Here is an 18,745-nt window from a genome sequence, read left to right as displayed (position 1 = left end):
CAAGCCCACGTGTAAGTGGTCTCGCACAGTTCAAACCCATGTTGTTCCGTAATCAGTGGTATGAAAAAGCAGAGTCCTGGCCCCGAAATGCCCTCATCTCCTGCTTCCTGTGATGGCAAATATGGGGTGAGAATTGGAGGATGTCCAACTTTCATAGTGCTTACAGGGGAATATTGGGCATTGAAGTCTTTTGTTATTCTTCACAATAGTGTTCTAGCCCTGGCCCATCTGCTCAGTTGGAGCATTGTCTGGTACGCCAAAAGGCTGAGGGTTCGATTCCTGGGCACATACTTAAGTTGCAGGTTTGATCCTTGGTTGGGGCTCATAGGGGAGGCAACCAACCAATGTTTCTCATCTCTCTCTCTCTCTCTCTCCCCTCCTTTCTCTCTCTCTCTCCCGCCTTCATCTCTGTCTAAAATCAGTAAACATATTTAAAAAATTTTAAAGTATTTCAATGAAACTTAATTCATCAGTAAAATTAATGTTAATAAATGTAGATAATTTATTGTCTACATCTAGAAGGTATTTTGAAGCTGATAACTATTTGCCATGGACAGATATGAGGCTAGTGGAACAATCCAGTAAGAGATGATGAGGAATGCCTAAGGACAAGGAAGAAAAGAGAGAAACTATAAAGTAAAATCCACTTACTTTTGTAATTTTTTAAGTAGAAGGAGCCTATAATGAAACAAGACTTCTAGCTTTGATGAATAGATACATGATAAAGATTAGTGGTGAGTTATGTTTGAGATAGCCGTGGAAGATCCAAGTGGCTGTTTTTTTATGTAGAAATGTAAAGATTTAGGGAAGATTAATTTTAAAGATAATGTGTTTGAGATTGTCAGCATAGAGATAGTAACTGGAGCCACAGAATTAAATCAGATCATCCAGGAAAATTTGTCAAGCATGGAGGAATGAGTTTAAAGCCAGAACTTGAGAACACCAGAAAAAATCTTTTTGTTTTGTTTTGGTGGTTGTTTACTGATACAATTTAAGAGCAGCAATAAAGGGTTTTGAAACAGCTTTAGTACATTCTAAGATACTTAATGTAAATTCTGTAGCATGGAGAGGACTGCATTAAAAATTGGTGTGAAAAGAGAAACTGCTGGGTGGCCCCCAGGACTGTGGCCTGGGAAGGAAATAGAAAGGCCTCCCTGGCGCCCTCCCGCAGGGACCGACTCATGCGACACAGAAGTCTCTCCCTTTCTCCCCCAACTGCCAGGTGGTAAACTCTTATCCAAATAATTCACATCTGTTTGGATCCATGTTGGGAATAACGGAGGCCTTGGCTCAGGCATATTGATTTTGTGATGAACTGAGAGCATAAGTTCATCACAAAATGATGGTTGTTTAGTTTGGGGAATAAAACATGTTGAGAGAGAGGTATGAGAGTTGCTCTGATAAAAACCACCAGCACCACCACCAACAACAAAAGAAACCAATAACAAGCAGCAAGGAGTGGCCCATTCTCTGGAGAGACGGAAGTTGTGAAAGATGCTCCTTTGTATCTTATTTTAGTTGACTTTTGCAAATTCATATAGCTTTTGCCATTATTACTAGTCGTTTTTCAATCCCTTAGTCAAGGTAGATGCATGGGCATTATCATTCTTGAGCCCCTAGACTGGGCTTGGTGATTTTTCCCCATAGCATTGGAGAGAGTACTCAAAGTATCTAAGCAATTTTACCACCTGCAAAAAGGATGCATTGGAATTTGAAAGAATAATTACACAGAGAATGTAAAATCTAATGTGTATCTGTGTATGGCTAAAACAAACTTTTACTGTTTTTGGAACCTGCGACAGTTGACTAGTGAAAAGCCTTTACTCCCAGACTCAGGGCATATGCCTGTATTCATGATGGGGATGGTTGTAGGGGCTTGTGCTCAGGGTTGTGTGGAGCATCCTTGTTCCTGGGTCTGCTGAGGAATTGGATAGACCAGATCTGAAGCCCATGGACAAGTAGAAGCTGGAGATGAAATCTTGTGAGAAATCACCTGTCCATGACAGTCAAAACAGGGCATTAGCCACAGTTACCTACAGAGTACATACATTTGAGGAAGCCCTGGTTTGAAAATAAAGCCCTAGACAAAACCAGCATATAGAAGAAGATTCCAGAAAGAGACCAAGTCACTCCTGTTAACTTCTGTATCTGAGAAGTCCAGGAAGTAGACTTAAAAGAAGAAGGGTGATCAAGTCTACTGTAGCTGAGAGAGCTGTTAAGATAAAGTCTGGAGAGACCGGATTAATCAATGCTGGATGACTGGTCCGCTTAGGGAAAATGTTAGAAGCCCTATGATTTATTCTGCGTCCCTGCAAGAGGGCAGAACCAGCTCAGGGCGGCAGAAGATGTTGGAGAACCATCTTAAAGATCTATGAAAAGGAATTCGTTCATTGGGCAAGAGGTTAGCTATAAAGCTTTTAACTCTTCTGGAAATGTAAGATTCTGCTGTGCTAGCTATTATTCAGAGGTTGCCCACTTTTGAATAATAGGCAACAGGGCTTAAATAGCAGGATTTTTTTTTTTACTGTACTTTACTTAGGGTCTTTGATTGTTAGAAATGGCAACATCTTGAAGTCGTATACTCAGTTGTTATGCAAGCCACTCTAGGTATCCATAGCAACACACACCTGCTCACGTGCGCACCCCCTCAGCCAAGGCAGCAGTGTGCACGTAACCTGGACTCATCTGGTTAGCATTTCACTCTGCTGTTTGACTTTTAATTCACACGAAACATTAATGCAAGAAGTTTTGAAAATAATCCATGAATTTCATCCTTTTTAAAAGGTAGTGTAGCTCTCTTCCTGTAGTGTAACCATAGCAACCAACAAGGACCAGAGAAAGAAGGCTTTCACACATGCTGTGCTAATTAATCCTGTCCTACAGTTTTCCTTCAGCTGGAAGATGCAGTTCAATAAATTTTGCATGTGTAAGTGTGTTTTGATGCATGAACTGTATAAATACCTACCAATATCTTTACCAAAAATATTTGTAAAAAGTAGTTATATATTCCTACTCCAAAGTATACTTTCTTTTTTTTTGAGTCATTGTGTTAATAATTTGCTCTTTCCCTGAAAAGTTGTGAGATTTATTTATCTTTTTAACTGAACAGCAATATTAATAGGGTGAAAGACTTTTGTTTATCAAGATACAGGACACTTCCCACAAGACACAGTTTTAATTGATTTTATTAAAGTGAGATGATGTGTTTTCTCAAACAATGCAAAAGACCCTTAATAACATTCTTCAATGCATGGTACCCTTATGTGGAAATTATTTTGAGAAGAAACTGTCTTAACACATTAAAGGGTTAAAAATGGAAAACTAATTTTTGCTGTTAATTTGGGAAATTGTGGGGTCCACATGAGTGGAGTTTGGGCAGTCCTTGACCTAAACATATAGGAAGGAGGAAAATAATTTAGACAAAGCCTTTTCTAATTCTATTTTCCAGATATATTTAACCAGTCAGAGTGAACATAATAGACCTGAGATCACATACAATTATTTAGATTTGTACTATTTCTAAGTTATTTTCAGGTCACATTCTTCCTTTAAAACTGGGAAAATCATAATTTTCTATCACTAGCCTGGTTTTCTGAACTGTCAAAGAAAATCTCAGATGTTTTCATTCTCCCACCCCTCTGGCCATGCTTTCTGTCACAGGGCCTCAGGAAAGCCAAGGGAAGCCAGCCTGGGTGTCTTTGGTCCCTTGTGACTTGACAACAGTGTATGGAACTAGTCAGAACCTGTTTCAGGACTGGTGCTGAGCTGTTTGGTCTCTGTACAGAAACACACTCATTTGAGGAGCTAGACTTTTTGATGGGATTACTATACTAAATTCTGGAAACACAAGCACCCTGATTGTCGTCCTGTTTTTCAGTTTTGCCTGAATTGAACTAGAAAAACAACTTGCAGGGAAAAAATGGAGGGATTAAAAAGTACAAATTGCCAGTTATAAAAATAGTCACATGAATGTAAAGTACAGCATAACCGATATAGTCAGTAATATTATAGTAACCATGTGTGGTATCAGATGGGTAGTGGACTTACCCGGTTTTTACTTCATAAGTGTATAAATGTCTAATTACCATAAATTAAAAAAGAAAAGAAGTAGGGGTTTCAGAAATCTGTTATCAAAAAGTTATTCTATTTATGTGAAAAAAGTTGGGGACCACATATGTTTATGTATGTGTTTATGATCTGTACATTGTAATAGGAAATACTTATAGACATTAACCAGTTTATAATATGCCATTGTATCATTATAAAAACTACATTGTAGAAAAATTGAGGTACTGTGAGCATACTTGAATTAGTTAGAACATTTTTTCTCACCAGCTATTCTATTAATTTTAACATTTACATAGAATGTACAAGTGTTTAATAAACAGGAAGAAGTCATGTTTCTCAGTACTACATAAAAATTTAAATAAGCAGAACATGAAAATGAACTTTCATGGTGAAATACTATGAAGATGTTACATGTACTCTCAGCAGCACAGTAACAAGTAATGCTTCACGCTTGTTATTAATGAACACACCCAGGTAGGAAGCTGTCACGCAGATTTTATTCTTTTAAAAAATAGCACCTTTAGATTTTGTATTTTCAAAAGAAGTAGAGTCATTGCAGAAAACTTGGAAAATATATTTTCTGTCATTCTTTTTCCTATGCATAAGTATTTATAGTTGTGAGGGCAGACTGCACATACATGATCGGTTAACATATTACTGTGACCATCTTCCCAGTTTTAAAAAATTCTTAGAAAACATTTTAATTGCCTTAACTATTCCTATAATTATTTATTTAGCTAGTTTTCAGAGGAGCTTTCTGAGTAGCATTTCCTAGTGAGTGTTTGACAGAACACTGAAACCAAAAAGAGTTGTGGGAACATTGCTTGAGAAAACTGCCCCATACGTCTTCTTTCAGATTCACAGTACATGTTAGAGAAATTAAGGGCACTGAGCAGTCTCACTGTATGGAAGCCTTCCTCATAACATTATTACAAATCTCAGAACTAGAGCTCCGTGACACTTTCTTTGGAAGGTCCAGAAGATTTCTATGCTTCTGTATCGTATCTAATCATTGATGAATCGTTTGTTCATTCTCCTGGGATTTTATTAAGTTCTTGATGCTTTATTAGGAATGTAAATGATTTATTAGCATGTGCTCAAAATGGGTAGACTTTTCTTGTAACCTTGACATTGAATTCATGATTCTGTATTACAATGTCATGTTTGACCTTTTAAAACTGTGAAGATTCAAACTTAAATTCCCTTGTTCCATTAATGCCTATTAAGCTTCTTTATGTTTTATGTAACCTGCAGGTCTCGCAAGAGCAAAATCGGTCCCTAGCCACACATACTCCAATGAAGTGGTTACCTTATGGTACAGACCTCCAGATGTCCTCCTGGGCTCCACAGAGTATTCCACCTGCCTTGACATGTGGTGAGAAATGGAAGCTTTTCTCCAACTAATCTCTCTCTGGTGCTTGGTCAGGGTCAAGACTAGACAAACATTCTAACAGTTTGAATGAAGATTAATGGTGAAGGAGTGTTTGCCTGTGTGTGGCAATGATGCTGGACTTTTAAAAAACATGGCTGGGACTCTTCCCTAATCAGAGACTGCCTTGCAGATGGGGTCTGGTAATGGTTCTTGATGGACGGGGGAAGAGACATTTTTCTAACTGTCAATGTGGTGATTTTCCCCCTAAGGGTCTTAATTTATAGCTCTATTTTATAACAAGGGTGTATATTTGTATCTCTGAACAACACTTTTTGTTGGAAGGAGTAGCGAGCACATTTCAATTCACAGCAAAGCTTAGATAAGTGGTCTAAAAATTTTGGTCTCACTGTCAGGCACTAAATTTGGTACAGTGTGCTTCTGAGAACTGTTGCTACCAATGATCTAAAATAAAATAAAACAACCAATCTTTGAAAGGTTCACAGTAAATTTAATTTGATACAGTCTGTTTCAGACAATGGTTTAGCAAAACTTAAAAAAATCTATCGTAACAGGAAGCCCAAAGACTGGTGAGATTTAATGCATAATTATTATTAATGATGAAATACAAATGAGTTCCCAGTTTAGTGTAATCTAAATCAAACAGTCAAGTAAGGGAATAATTTTTAGCACTCAGGAAAGGCTTACTAGTGACTGCTGAAAATGTCCTTTATTAATAGAAAAAAAATCCCATTCTAGATTCTCAATTGTTTTTAAAGCAAAGCAGTTCACATAGCACGTGGTTATTTTCTAGCAGGAAGCATCTTCCATGAATGACTGTGCCCATATACAGAATTCAGCTGCATGTCCATATAATGTTTATGACCTCAATAAAACTTCAGCATATTTTGTCTTGCTGCCTTGTGCTTACTTCACAGCTCTGCCCTTAGTTGTCTTGGCTTTTAGTAAATTAGCCTGTAATGAGGCCTGGCTTCTTCCCCTGTGTTTGTGATTCAAATATTTCATGGTTGGAAAACAAGTTCCTTGTGATGTAGATTTTCAGCGTAGATTTTTCTCAATTTAGGTTCCAGCAACCCCCCTAGGAGTAGGATTTCGGTATCTTTTGAAACCACTGAAATTATATACAGTATATTGTGTACACATGGACATGTTTATTTTTATGGAGTGTAGATTGTTAGCTTTCAGTAAAGCTATAAAAGAATCTGGGTCATCAAACAGCCTGAGATCCATTGCCACAAATTTCATGATGCCTTATAATAATACATCTAATACCATAATGCATGTCCCGACGCACTGAGAGGAAAGATGACCATCTATCACTGGGGAGCAAAGCTAATCATTTTTCTCATCCCACTTCTTGGCTTTCTTGTTGGTTTTCTTTGGAAATTTTTTCCCCTCAAGACAGGGGCTTGGGCAAAATAGACGTTTTGATCATTAGTTATAATGGAGGAGAAAGTTGTAAATAAAGATCAAAGAATGCATCGAGATATTAGTTACTAATTTCTAATTCTTTTCCTTCCTTCTGCTTTATGCTTTATAGTAGACTTATGCAAATAATCATTACTTAATGATCTTGAGTTATGAAGTGGTTTTCTCTGTTTTTCAAGGATGGAAATTGTGGATTTCCTTTCAGTGAGGTCAGTTAAGGACTCTGCTAATAGGACATAGTTTGGAAACATGTGTGGCTTGGAGCCAGTTTTGTCAGAGAGCTTGGCAGTTAGTTCTGTTAAGACTCTACCCTCATAATCATAAGAAGCTGTTTTTTTTACACCGTTGGATATTTTTTCCCAAATCTTAAAAGTGCTGTTTACAGTACAGAGAGCCACATGGATAGCGACTTGCTAATGTGTCTGTTTCTCATCATTAGTATTTGATCTGCAGTCTTTGTCTTCCTCCACACTTCGCATTTTTTCTTTTGCCTGTGTGTGCATGTGTGTGCTCGTTCTCTTAAGGAAGGAGGTTGGGCACTTTGTGCCCATTTGCTTTGAACAGACATAATGAAGCATAAGAAGAAGACTGCTACTTAAGTTGAAGAGAGAAAAACCGATACAACATAGTAGACACCAAATGCCCTTTTGTCTGTATGCAAAAATTATTCATTGGCAAAAGCAAGTAATAAATATGGTGTTTGAGCTGTTTCCTATGCTTCTTGGCTCTTCATTCCCAAGCCCTAAAATCTGAGTTATGCCAATGCTATGCCTGTCATTCTGCATCTGATTTCATTCTAAGCCATTTTCTAAAAGCCATTTTGTTATTATCCCATAAGTCAGGTAAAATATATGTATTTTTCCAGTGAGAGAGAAGTTCACAGGGCACTGATTTTTGCATAACCAATGGCATCAGTGCTGGTTACATGAAGACCCAGAAATGGGGCTATAATTGACTCATGGCTCAGCTGCACCAAAGAGAAGTGCAAATATTAACCCATGGATAATAGCAGGGAGGCAGGTGGCAATGGTTTCAGGCTAGTTTTACAGTTCATTTACTATCCTGGGGCAGTAGGGTAGTAAGTAAAACCTAACGATTCCTACACAGTGTTGCATTTTCCAGTTTTCTGTTTAAATAGCTATCGGCAATAAAACTATTACTGAAGACACAGATGCATTAACATTGGCAGCAAGTGATGGAAATCAGAGCTCACCGCATTATCATTCACTGCTCGAGGTCTCCAGCCCTCTGGTGGGTGTGAATATGCTGTGCGGTTTGAGTATTCATCAAGCAAGATCGTTTCTGATACCTTTGTCTCCCTCCATGAAGGAGGCAGAGGAATCAAATCGGACATTGTCTCATGTATAACTTCTCTTAATTCTTGGATTTTATAACTCTTTGAAAGTCAAAGCATGGGAAATCGTCTTTAAGCTTCTAAACTAAAGAGGCTTACCAAGGGCTGCAAACCATAGTAGGAGAAGTGCAGAGGTTGAAAGGCAGCTGAGCTGGGTAGTTAGTACCTCCCTGGTGAGGAAGTTCTGTTTTAACTGTGGAGGTCACTGTTCTAAATAAGTGATCTATTCCTTTATAGAAGCTCGTAAATATACTTAGAGTAGCATTTGTTTTCTAAAGCAGGAGGTCACTCAGGATTATTTTAAGGGATTAATTTTTAACATAAGTCGACTAAGTTATCTTTAGCTAATAAATAATTATCTCATCGAGACCCCAGTGCTTTGGGGGGCCACCGTATTTACCAACACTACCGTGTGGTATCCTGCACCGTGGTCCCCAGCGTGCTGTGTGAAGAATGATAGCTTGCCAGTTCCTCCCTCTCCTCATCTGTTTGAAAGCTAATTAACATATTAACTACACTTGTCAAAATGTGGGGCAAATCATTTATAAATAAGCCTGTCAAATGTAATGAGATTGCATATTAAATCACCCTTTTCTGTATTCCATCTCTGATTTAAGATTAAAATTAATTTATTTAACATTGTAGCAGCTGGGTGGTTAGAAGAAAATTTCCATACCAGTCTTGATATATAGAAATGTATCTACATCAAAATTGATTTTGCATATATCAGAAAAGAAATTGCCTATTCATTGACTGTTAGGCGGCCATTTAGCATTGCTTTTTATTAAATAAGCCTGGTCACCGTGCATATTGGCAACATACAGAGTTGCCATCATTCTCAACAATCGCTCTCGGATGAAGGAAATTTATGTAATAAAATAAGGTTTTTGAAGACTCAGGTTTGTTTACCAGTGTTTTAAGAGAGAGAATCATAGATGGATCCTACTATAGCCCCTATAAATGTGAAAATAAATGTGTTCTGTATGAAGTCCTGTCTTGAGTAACTGAGTATTAGTGGTAATGATAATAGAGTTCAACATAAGTAATAGTAATAATAGTCACAATAGTAGACACTTTTGTTGAACACAAACTATTATAAGCTCTCATGCATTTTAATTACTTACCTATTGTACCACTGAACAGTGAAAGAAAGTGAAACCCAGGACAACTAAGTAAGACAGTAAGTAAGGTCATGTGGTCAGTGAGTAGAGCCAACATCCGAATTTACTGCTAACCCACTTTACCACATATTACGTAAGGTCGTAAGACATTGGTTTTTCTTTTATGAGTAAAGTTATCCCAAAGCACAAATACAGTAAAATTTCTGTTTTTTAATTTAGATTGTGCTCTGGGTCATGTGGAATCCTTTGTGCGCCTCAGAGAAAGGGAATGGCTCTCACTCTCACTCAGCAGCCCTGAGGACCACCTCCCCCCCATTAGTATTCTGTATGATATAGTTGTATCAAGGAGGAAGTTCTTTAAAGTAAACTTCAACCATGAGTCACTGAATTGAACACATTTTATGGGACCAATATCTTTGCTGGCATGTGTTTCCCCACCTCCCAACCATTCCTCTTTTGTCACTTCTGCTAAAATGAATGAGTCCACTTGAAAAATGATCTCTGGTAAGAATGAGCATTTGAGTCCAGGGGCTACATGAAGTCATCTAGCCATCGGCACTATTTACACATTTATAATTAATCAGGTCATAAGACCCAAAGAAGACTCGAATTGGTCAAATGACTCTTTAAGGGCTCTGGAGAGCTTCTCAAGTAGTACGCAAGCCAGGTGCTTTGCCAGTGTCGTCACTGACATCCAACGAAGGGACAGGCGGCAGTCAGTGGGCCTCTGGGTGCTTGACAGCTGAGCTCATTGCGGAAGCTGTGGTTTCTGAGTCTGCTCCTACTGTTTACGTCTCTTAAAATTAGGGTGACCATATAGTACATCATCCATTCCAGAGTAGCTATAATAGTAATTCTGCCAGGACAGCACATGTAAAACAGATTTAACCATGACATGTGGTCATCTTTCTCATAAAGCACTGGAGCAGTAATTTGTTAAGTACTAGTAATCAGAAGGGACCTAATGCATGTGAGTACTTAATTCACAGCAAAGGACTGCTAGCTACAAAGTCGAATTTCTTGTGGAAAACTTCTGTAACATTGATTAATAATGAATAATTTCCAAAAGTGCAATCTCTAACGTTAGATTTTTTTGGTATTATCGAGTGGCTGCCAAAGTGCAGAATATAGCAATGGCTTTGGAGCGCCATTGCCATATGAACCAGTTCTATTTTTCTGTCAAAAGCTTAGCATGGTATGGTTTTCACGCCCCGTGTTGTTTATCAGTGTGTGTTTGTGAGAGAAAGAGTGTGTGTGTTTTCCATGGATATGTTTGGTCACTTATTAGTGATGTTTGCTGAATAATAGTAAATAAAACGAGGCATTGCATGTAGTTTTCACTGCTAATCATTTTTTTGCATAAAACCTCCCTGTGTTTATCAAAATTGGCAAAGTAATTGGAACCCACAAGTTAGTTTTTGGATGGTTTTTAAATAGCCGATCTAATTACAATTTCATGGTATTTGAGATAGCCCTTAGTACACTCACCTGCTTCCCTGGTTTGTGACAATAGCAAGAGATGTTTAAATGTGGGATTCTTTAAGAAGTACAAGACTCCACAGATGTTGAGAATAGTGTTCTTATTCTTTTTTAGTATATCAGCCAAGCAAAATACATTGCATTTTTATTGGAGTACGGGCACGCGTCAGAGATATTGCGGGTGTGTTTCTAAACCGCCACCACAAAGCGAGTATCACACTAATGAGAGTTGTACGTGTTTTGCTGGTGGAGGGCCTTGCCCTCAATTTGTGAAAAACACATCTGTGAAGCACAGTAAATCCAAGTGTGCCTGTATAGTACCCAAGGGTGTTATAGGATATATTGAAAAAAATAGAAGCTGCTGTATTAGGTTTTTGAGAAATTAGCATACCTTTTTTGTCTAAAGACTTAGAAATTTGGCCTAGGATGTTCCCATCATATGTGTGTGCTGCAGGTGGGGGTGGGGGGGAGGAGAGTGGTTAATTTGTAAATACCTAAATTAGTGCCCAAAGCTTAGAGAATATTGGTTGTATACTGGCATCTTTTATGTTTTAAGTTGTATTTATTCATGCAGAAATCGGGTCTCTGGTCATGTGACCTCCTGTGGTTTGCTGTGCAAAGGAGCGTCAGTCTTGTAGTAGCAGACACATTGGAAGCCTAAATTAGATTCTGTTGCCTCCACTCCTTCCCACGCAACCTTGGTTGACCAAATCCATTCACTGTCTTTTTTTTAAATTTTCATTTTATTTATTTATTTGTTTGTTTGTTTATTTATTTATTTATTTATCTTTAGAGGGGAAGGGAAGGAGAGAAGGAGAGAAATATCGATATATGGTTGCATTTTGTGCATCCCTGCGGGGAACTGGCCTGCAACCCAGGCACATGCCCTGACTGGGAATTGAACTGCAATCTTTTGGTTTGCAGGCCCACGCTCAATCCACTGAGCTACACCAGCCAGGACTCCATTCACTGTCTTTATCTTCAGTTTCCTAATCAGAAAACCATGACAATGAAACCAATTTCAGGTATAACTAATAATTAATAGCTGCCACAACAGTAGCAATAACAAAAATAGCAATTCCTGCCTCACTCAAACACTCACCATCTAATTTCCCAGAAATAACTACTTTCAGCTCTTTTGGTGTCTACTTCTATATGTCTTAAATAACTGTTTGTATTGCTATGTATTGATTTACTGTTTTTAGATGTTATCTACTAGGTAGGTGTTATAATAAATATAGGTTTAATTTTCTTCCATCAGCTGCCCCCAGTTCACCCCATTCTCCCACTATAGAGGCTATATCACATTTTAAAACATTAGTATGTGGATATTCCTGCTGAAGTCAACTAGTGTCCATGATGTGTATACTTTCTTGTATATAGCCTTGTCTTCTTCCTAGACCTCGTAATTGTCTCTGATTTTTATTAGTTTAGTTGACTTTGATTTTTATTTAGTTGACTTTACTTGATTGTTATTTAGTTTAGTTGACTTTGTTCTTATTCTCATTTATAGATATGAGAGATCTGTTAATTACCTATGAAAAAATTCCAAATGCTCAAACAAATCAGCAGAACTCTCAGTCCCGTTTAATTTTCTTGCCATCTCTCTGTCAACCTTTGCCTTGGAATTTTGCTCCCTCAGCACTCCAGTGTCTCGCGTTAGCACAGCTGCCATCTTGCAACTTCCACCTGCCCGTCTTCTGTTGTTGTAGTTCCTAAGCTGGCTATTCTCTTTCTCTGCAAATCTGTTCCCTACCCTCTTCCATCCTGCCCTGTGTCCTGGAGGGCCAACTCCTAAGGAGTACATCCAACATCCTCCAAGGTGTCTTGGTTGTAATTCAAGTTGAGTTCAGGCAATGGACAAGTGGGAAGAGAGGGAGATGGAATATTCTTTCCTAATGCTTCCCTGCTTTAGCCCTTATTTCTGGAAACGGCTGACTACAGCTTCTATGGGGAAGCCCCTCTTCTATGGATCTCGCTGTCAGTAGATTTCAATAACATTTGACCTTTTTAATTCTGGGGGGCATAACAGCATTTAGGTCGAAGTCAGGTAATGGCCTCCTGCTGTGGCCAGCCTCTTAGTGTTTCAATGCCTTGTTGGTTCCCCCACACCTCTGGAGGTGGTCACTTCATTCAAGTCTATTCTGGGTTGGATTCTTTCTCCTTTACCGATTACGGAGTCTCCCTTTTCCTGGACTCCTTGCCTTCCTCCTTTACTTTCCTCAGAAAAAAATCATTAGAGTTATAGTTTTCAAATTTGTAGTTTTCTGAAAATCTCTTCCTTCTACTTCCCACACAAGTTTGATAAAGTTTCAAACTGACTATGTAGTTAGGCTTTTTCTCTCAGAATTTTGCATGCCTTGCTTAATTTCTTCAGGGCTTCTAGTATTGCTGCTGAGAAGTGCGACTCCATCTGATTTGCACCCATTTGTGTGCCTCTCCTACTTTCTCTCTGGAGAATATTAGGCTCTCTCTACCCCTGCTATTCTGAAATTGTCTGATAATTCAGTTTGGATGTGTCTTTTTCTGTTGGTGCTGTGTAGGTTTCCTTCAATGTGAAATATAAAGATATCTGTTTCAGTTCTTAGAAAGTTTGTTGAATTTCTTTTTCTATTCATTGATTTTAGAAAACGAGAGGAAGGGGTGTGGGCAGAGACATCAATTTGTTGTTCTGCTTATTTACTCATTCATTGGTTGCTTCTTGTATGTGTCCTGATGGGGAATTGAACCTGTAACCTTACTGTATAGGGATGATGCTCTAACCACCTGAGCTACCTGGCCAGGGCTTCGAATTTGTTTGTTAGTAATTTCTACCTTTAATGTAACTGCCTATAGTCTGCCTAGATTGCCACAACTTCATCCATAGCTTCTGGAAAAAGGATCTCTCTCATTCACTTGTCTCTTTGTCTCCCTACTTAATCTTTGTTTAAAATTTTATTCCTTAACTGACACTTTGGTCACTTTGGGGAGGGAAGGGGCATCTACGCACCTTTGACTGCATGTCCTGCTCATGGTGGCAATTTAATACTTGTGGCTTTAACTATGGATGATTGACTACTAAGGTCTTTGGCCTGCAGAAATCTGTGATTTTCTAGGACACAGATTTGAACTTCAGGTACTGATGGGTGACAGTCAAACAGCAAAATGCAGGCAGGAGCATCTTGACTCCCAGCATCTTAGTGTGGTGGTGGAAATTTGTAATCTTGATCATTTAGGATTACTAATTTAACACTAACTTAAGTGTTAGTGAAATAATGGCATTTTACTTAAGAAAAAAAAACTTGAAAAGGAAGGCATATGCTTTTTGATGAGCTAGTGGTGAAAGGGAATAGACTGTGAAGTGATACTTCTTAAAAAGATACAATTGTACATGAATTTAAAGAATTGATTGTAGATTATAAGCAGGCTCATCAAGAAAAAAAAGAGAGAGAACCTAAATAAACACAATCAGAAATGAAAAAGGAGAGATTACAACTGACCTCACAGAAATACAAAGGATTGTAAGAAATTACTATGAAGAACTGTATGCCAAGAAATTTGAAATAGGTGAAATGGACAAATTTCTAGAAAAATATAATCTCCCAAAACTCAATGAAGAAGAAGCAGAAAGCCTGAATAGACCAAAAACAGCAAATGAAATTGAAGCAGTAATCAAAAATCTCCCGAAGCACAAAAGCCCTGGATCAGATGGTTTCACAGGAGAATTCTACAAAGCATTTAGAATTCTCAAAGGAATTTAGCATTTACAAAGGAAGAGCTAACTCCTATTCTTCACAGGCTATTCCAAAAAACCCAAAATGATGGAAGACTCCCAAACTCTTTATGAAGCCATCATCCTAATTCCAAAACCAGATAAAATACAACAAAGAACGAAAACTTCAGGCCAATATCGCTGATGAACATAAACAGTAAAATCCTCAATAAAATATTGGCAAATCGCATCCAACAATACATCAAAAAGATCATACACCACGACCAAGTGGGATTCATCCCAGGGATGCAAGGATGGTTCAATATTCGCAAATCAGTAAATGTAATACATCACATAAACAAAAGCAAAGACAAAAACCACAGGATCATATCAACAGACATGGAAAAAGCTTTTGATAAGGTACAACACCCATTTATGATAAAGGTATTCAGAAAAATGGGAATAGAGGGAACATTCCTCAATATAATAAAGGCTATATATGAAAGACCTACAGCCAACATCATACTCAATGGGCAAAAACTAAAATCTTTTCCACTAAGATCAGGAACAAGACAAGGTTGTCCACTTTCACCACTTCTATTCAATATAGTATTAGAAGTTCTGGCCACAACAGTCAGACAAGAAAAGGAAATAAAAGGCATCCAAATGGGAAAGGAGGAAACAAAACTGTCACTGTTTGCAGATGACATGATAGTGTACATGGAAAATCCTATAGCTTCTACCAAAAAACTGCTGGAACTAATAAATGAATTTGGCAAAACAGCAGGATACAAAGTCAATATCCAGAAATCAAAGGCATTTTTGTATACCAACAATGAAACACCAGAAGCAGAAATCAAGAAAAAAATCCCATTCGATATAGCAAAAACAAAAATAAAATATCTGGGAATAAACCTAACCAAGGAGGTGAAAGACCTGTATGCAGAAAACTACACAACACTGAAGAAAGAACTCAAGGAAGACACAAATAAATGGAAACATATACCGTGTTCATGGATTGGAAGAATTAACATCATCAAAATGTCCATACTACCCAAAGCAATTTACAGATTCAATGCAATACCTATTAAAGTACCAATGGCATATTTCAGACATAGAACAAACACTTCAAAAATTTATATGGAACCATAAAAGACCCCGAATAGCTGCTGCAATTTTGAGAAAGAAGAACAAAGTAGGAGGGATCACAATACCTGATATCAAACTGTATTACAAGGCCACTGTAATCAAAACAGCCTGGTACTGGCATAAAAACAGGCACATAGACGGGTGGAACAGAACAGAGAGCCCAGAAATAAACCCAAATCTCTATGGCCAATTAATATTTGACAAAGAGGGAAGTAACATAAAATGGAGTAATAATAGCCTCTTCAAAATGGTGTTGGGAGAACTGGACAGCTACATGCAAAAAAAGAAAGAAACTTGAGCACCAACTTATACCGTACACCAAAATAAATTCAACATGGATAAAAGACTTAAATATAAGCTGTGACACCATTAAAGTCCTAGAGGAGAACATTGGCAGGAAAATCTCAGATATTTTACACAGCAATATTTTTACTGATATGTCCCCTAGAGCAAGGGACATAAAGGAAAGAATAAACAAATGGTATTTCATCAAAATTAAAAGCTTTTACACGGCTAAAGAAAACAGTATTAAAATAAAAAAGAGAACCAACTGTATGGGAAAACATATTTGCCAATGATACCTCAGACAAGGGTTTAATCTCCAAAATACACAAATAACTTACACGACTCCACTCCAAGAAGACAGGCAACCCAATTAACAAGTCAGCAAAGGACTTGAACAGACATTTCTTTGGGGAGGACATGCAGAGGATCCAGAGACACATGAAAAGATGCTCAATTTCACTAGCTATCAGAGAGATGCAAATTAAAACCACAATGAGATGCCACTTACACTGGTAAGAATGGCCATCATAAACAAAGCAACAAACAACAAGTGTTGGAGAGGGTGTGGAGAAGAGGCGACCCTAATCCATTGTTGGTGGGATTGCAGACTGGTACAACCACTATGGAAAACAGTATGGAATTTTCTCAGAAAACTAAAAATGGACCAGTCTTTTGTCCCAGCAGTGCCACTGCTGGGATTATATCCTAAGAACCCTAAACAACAATCCAAAGGAACCTCTGCACCCCAATGTTCATAGCAGCACAATTTACAATAGCCAAGAGCTGGAAGCAACCTAGGTGCCATCAGTAAATGAATGGATCAAAAAATTATGGCACATATACAAAATGGAAGTCTAGTCAGCAGAAAGAAAGAAGGAGCTCCTACCCTTTGCGACAGCATGGATGGAAGTGGAAAGCATTATGCTGAGTGAAATAAGCCAGGTGGTGAAAGACAAATACCATATGATCTCACCTTTAACAGGAAGCTAGCAACAAAACAAACAAGCAAGCAAAATAAAAACAAAGACACTGAAATAGAGAACAGGGTGACAGGGACCAGAGGGGAGAGGGGAGGGAATTTCAGGGGAAAAGGGGAAGGATTTACAGGAACTAGTATAAAGGACACATGGACAATAACTAAGGGGGGCAGAAATGGGAGGGAGGTGGGGAGCACTGGGGGGGTGGGCTGGGATGGGAATAAAAGACAGAAAACTGTACTTGAACAATAATTAAAATAAAAAAATAAAAAAGAATTGATTGTAGAAAATAGACCTTTGGATCAATGATATGTGTGAATCCAATATTAGCTTGCTATGGAAAGGAGCAGAAGCAATTGGTGAAACTTTCAATAAGTGTTCCACTCAATATAAAGTTTCTAATCCAAATAAGGTGAAAAGGTAGACTGTTAACTCATACTAAGTTAAGCACAGTAAAGATATGTTTGAATGGGAATGTGATAGGACAGAAACTGGGAGCTTGGGTAAACATGGTGTAATGTTTACCTTTACTAATCATAGTTTCATTTGTGTGACTAAGCTTAGGAAAGGGGTTTGGGTGTCCAGCTCTTACTATTCATTGAAAGATGGAAGCAGGGACTTCTATGCTGTTGTGACATTTGTGAATTCATTCCTTAGGACACTGCATTATCTGCAGTGTATTTTAATTAAGAATCATATTTTTGCTTACTGGAATTCTGCTGTATGAGTTAATCTAACTCAGTGTACTAGTAGTTTTCTTGGTTTTAGGTGCTATACTATATGATTAATAAACTTAGATATTTGTTTTGTTCTATTTTTTTAGTTTTGCTCCTCAAATGTATTATCCTTGGATTCCTATTGGTAAAAGATGCCATCAAGGGAAAAAAGAGATGATATAATAATTGAAAAAGAATTAAAGTCAAACTTAACTAAAATAACCTATTAGTGGCCAAGAAATAGCCTGCTAAATTCCATTAAAAAATAAAACTTAATCATAATGTCTTACAAGCACTTAGTAAATTACTAAAGACAGAATCTGAGTAGCTTCCTGGTTTTTTAATGCACATGTGGGTTGTTTATCTTTCGCTCTGCCGTTTTATGTTTCTCTGTATTTCCATGTGAGACAGCAGACTCCAAGAATGACATGTTTATATATAATTGTATTTTTGTGTAGAAATTTAGGAAAGGTTTGTCTGTTCTTTCTCATTCATACTTTAATGGTCTTCCTTGATTGCTAGCTTTTACCAGGTTTGCTTTTGAAAACAATATATTTATGGCCTAAGGTAAACTCAACAAATTAAAAAAAACAAACTATATAAATTTCGTCTGTCTCATGTATTAAATCCTAGCATATACAATTTAGGAATTGTTTCAGAATTTTAGTCACCCAGTGAAAAATTCACAATTTTTAATTGTTGTTATATGGTTATTTTGTACCCCTCACCACACTCTGAAGGGACTTGCTCATGTTGCACACACTAGCTGGTTGGTGGTAGCACAGAGATAGAACAACAACAGCAAACACACCTCTAGATTCCCAGGGGAGCCCTTGCCCACAAAGATCTCTCTTACACAGTATGAGTATCTTTATTCATTCATTTATTCGTTCGTTCGTTCATTCAACAGAACCTTATGGAATTTTCAGAGGTTTGGCAGTGAAAGGACCTGGTTTCTGTCCTCTATCACCACTCACTGATGCTACTGCACTGCACAACTCCAGGGGGCGTCATTCACATTCTAGTCTATGTGCAATGTCCAGTTTACACAGCTATGTTCCAGAGTAAGTCTTTGAGAATATTTCAA

At 37.8% G+C, this 18,745-nt stretch overlaps 1 protein-coding gene across 3 annotated transcripts in view; it reads left to right on the top strand.

The window, feature by feature from the left end:
* Nucleotides 1-18,745, top strand: part of CDK14 (cyclin dependent kinase 14) — a 549,832-nt gene that overhangs the window by 309,193 nt on the left and 221,894 nt on the right. For all 3 annotated transcript variants that reach the window (XM_037066082.1, XM_037066084.1, XM_037066083.1), the window contains one exon: nt 5,323-5,443. In XM_037066082.1, coding sequence (XP_036921977.1) covers nt 5,323-5,443 — 121 coding nt within the window. The remainder of the gene's footprint in view (nt 1-5,322; nt 5,444-18,745) is intronic.

The sequence above is a fragment of the Sturnira hondurensis genome, unplaced genomic scaffold (genome assembly GCF_014824575.4).
Source record: "Sturnira hondurensis isolate 20B ecotype Veracruz unplaced genomic scaffold, ASM1482457v3 Scaffold0016462, whole genome shotgun sequence".
NCBI classification, from domain to species: Eukaryota; Metazoa; Chordata; class Mammalia; order Chiroptera; family Phyllostomidae; genus Sturnira; species Sturnira hondurensis.
Note: the sequence above shows the minus strand (reverse complement) of the source record. Positions and strands in the feature narration are given on the sequence as shown.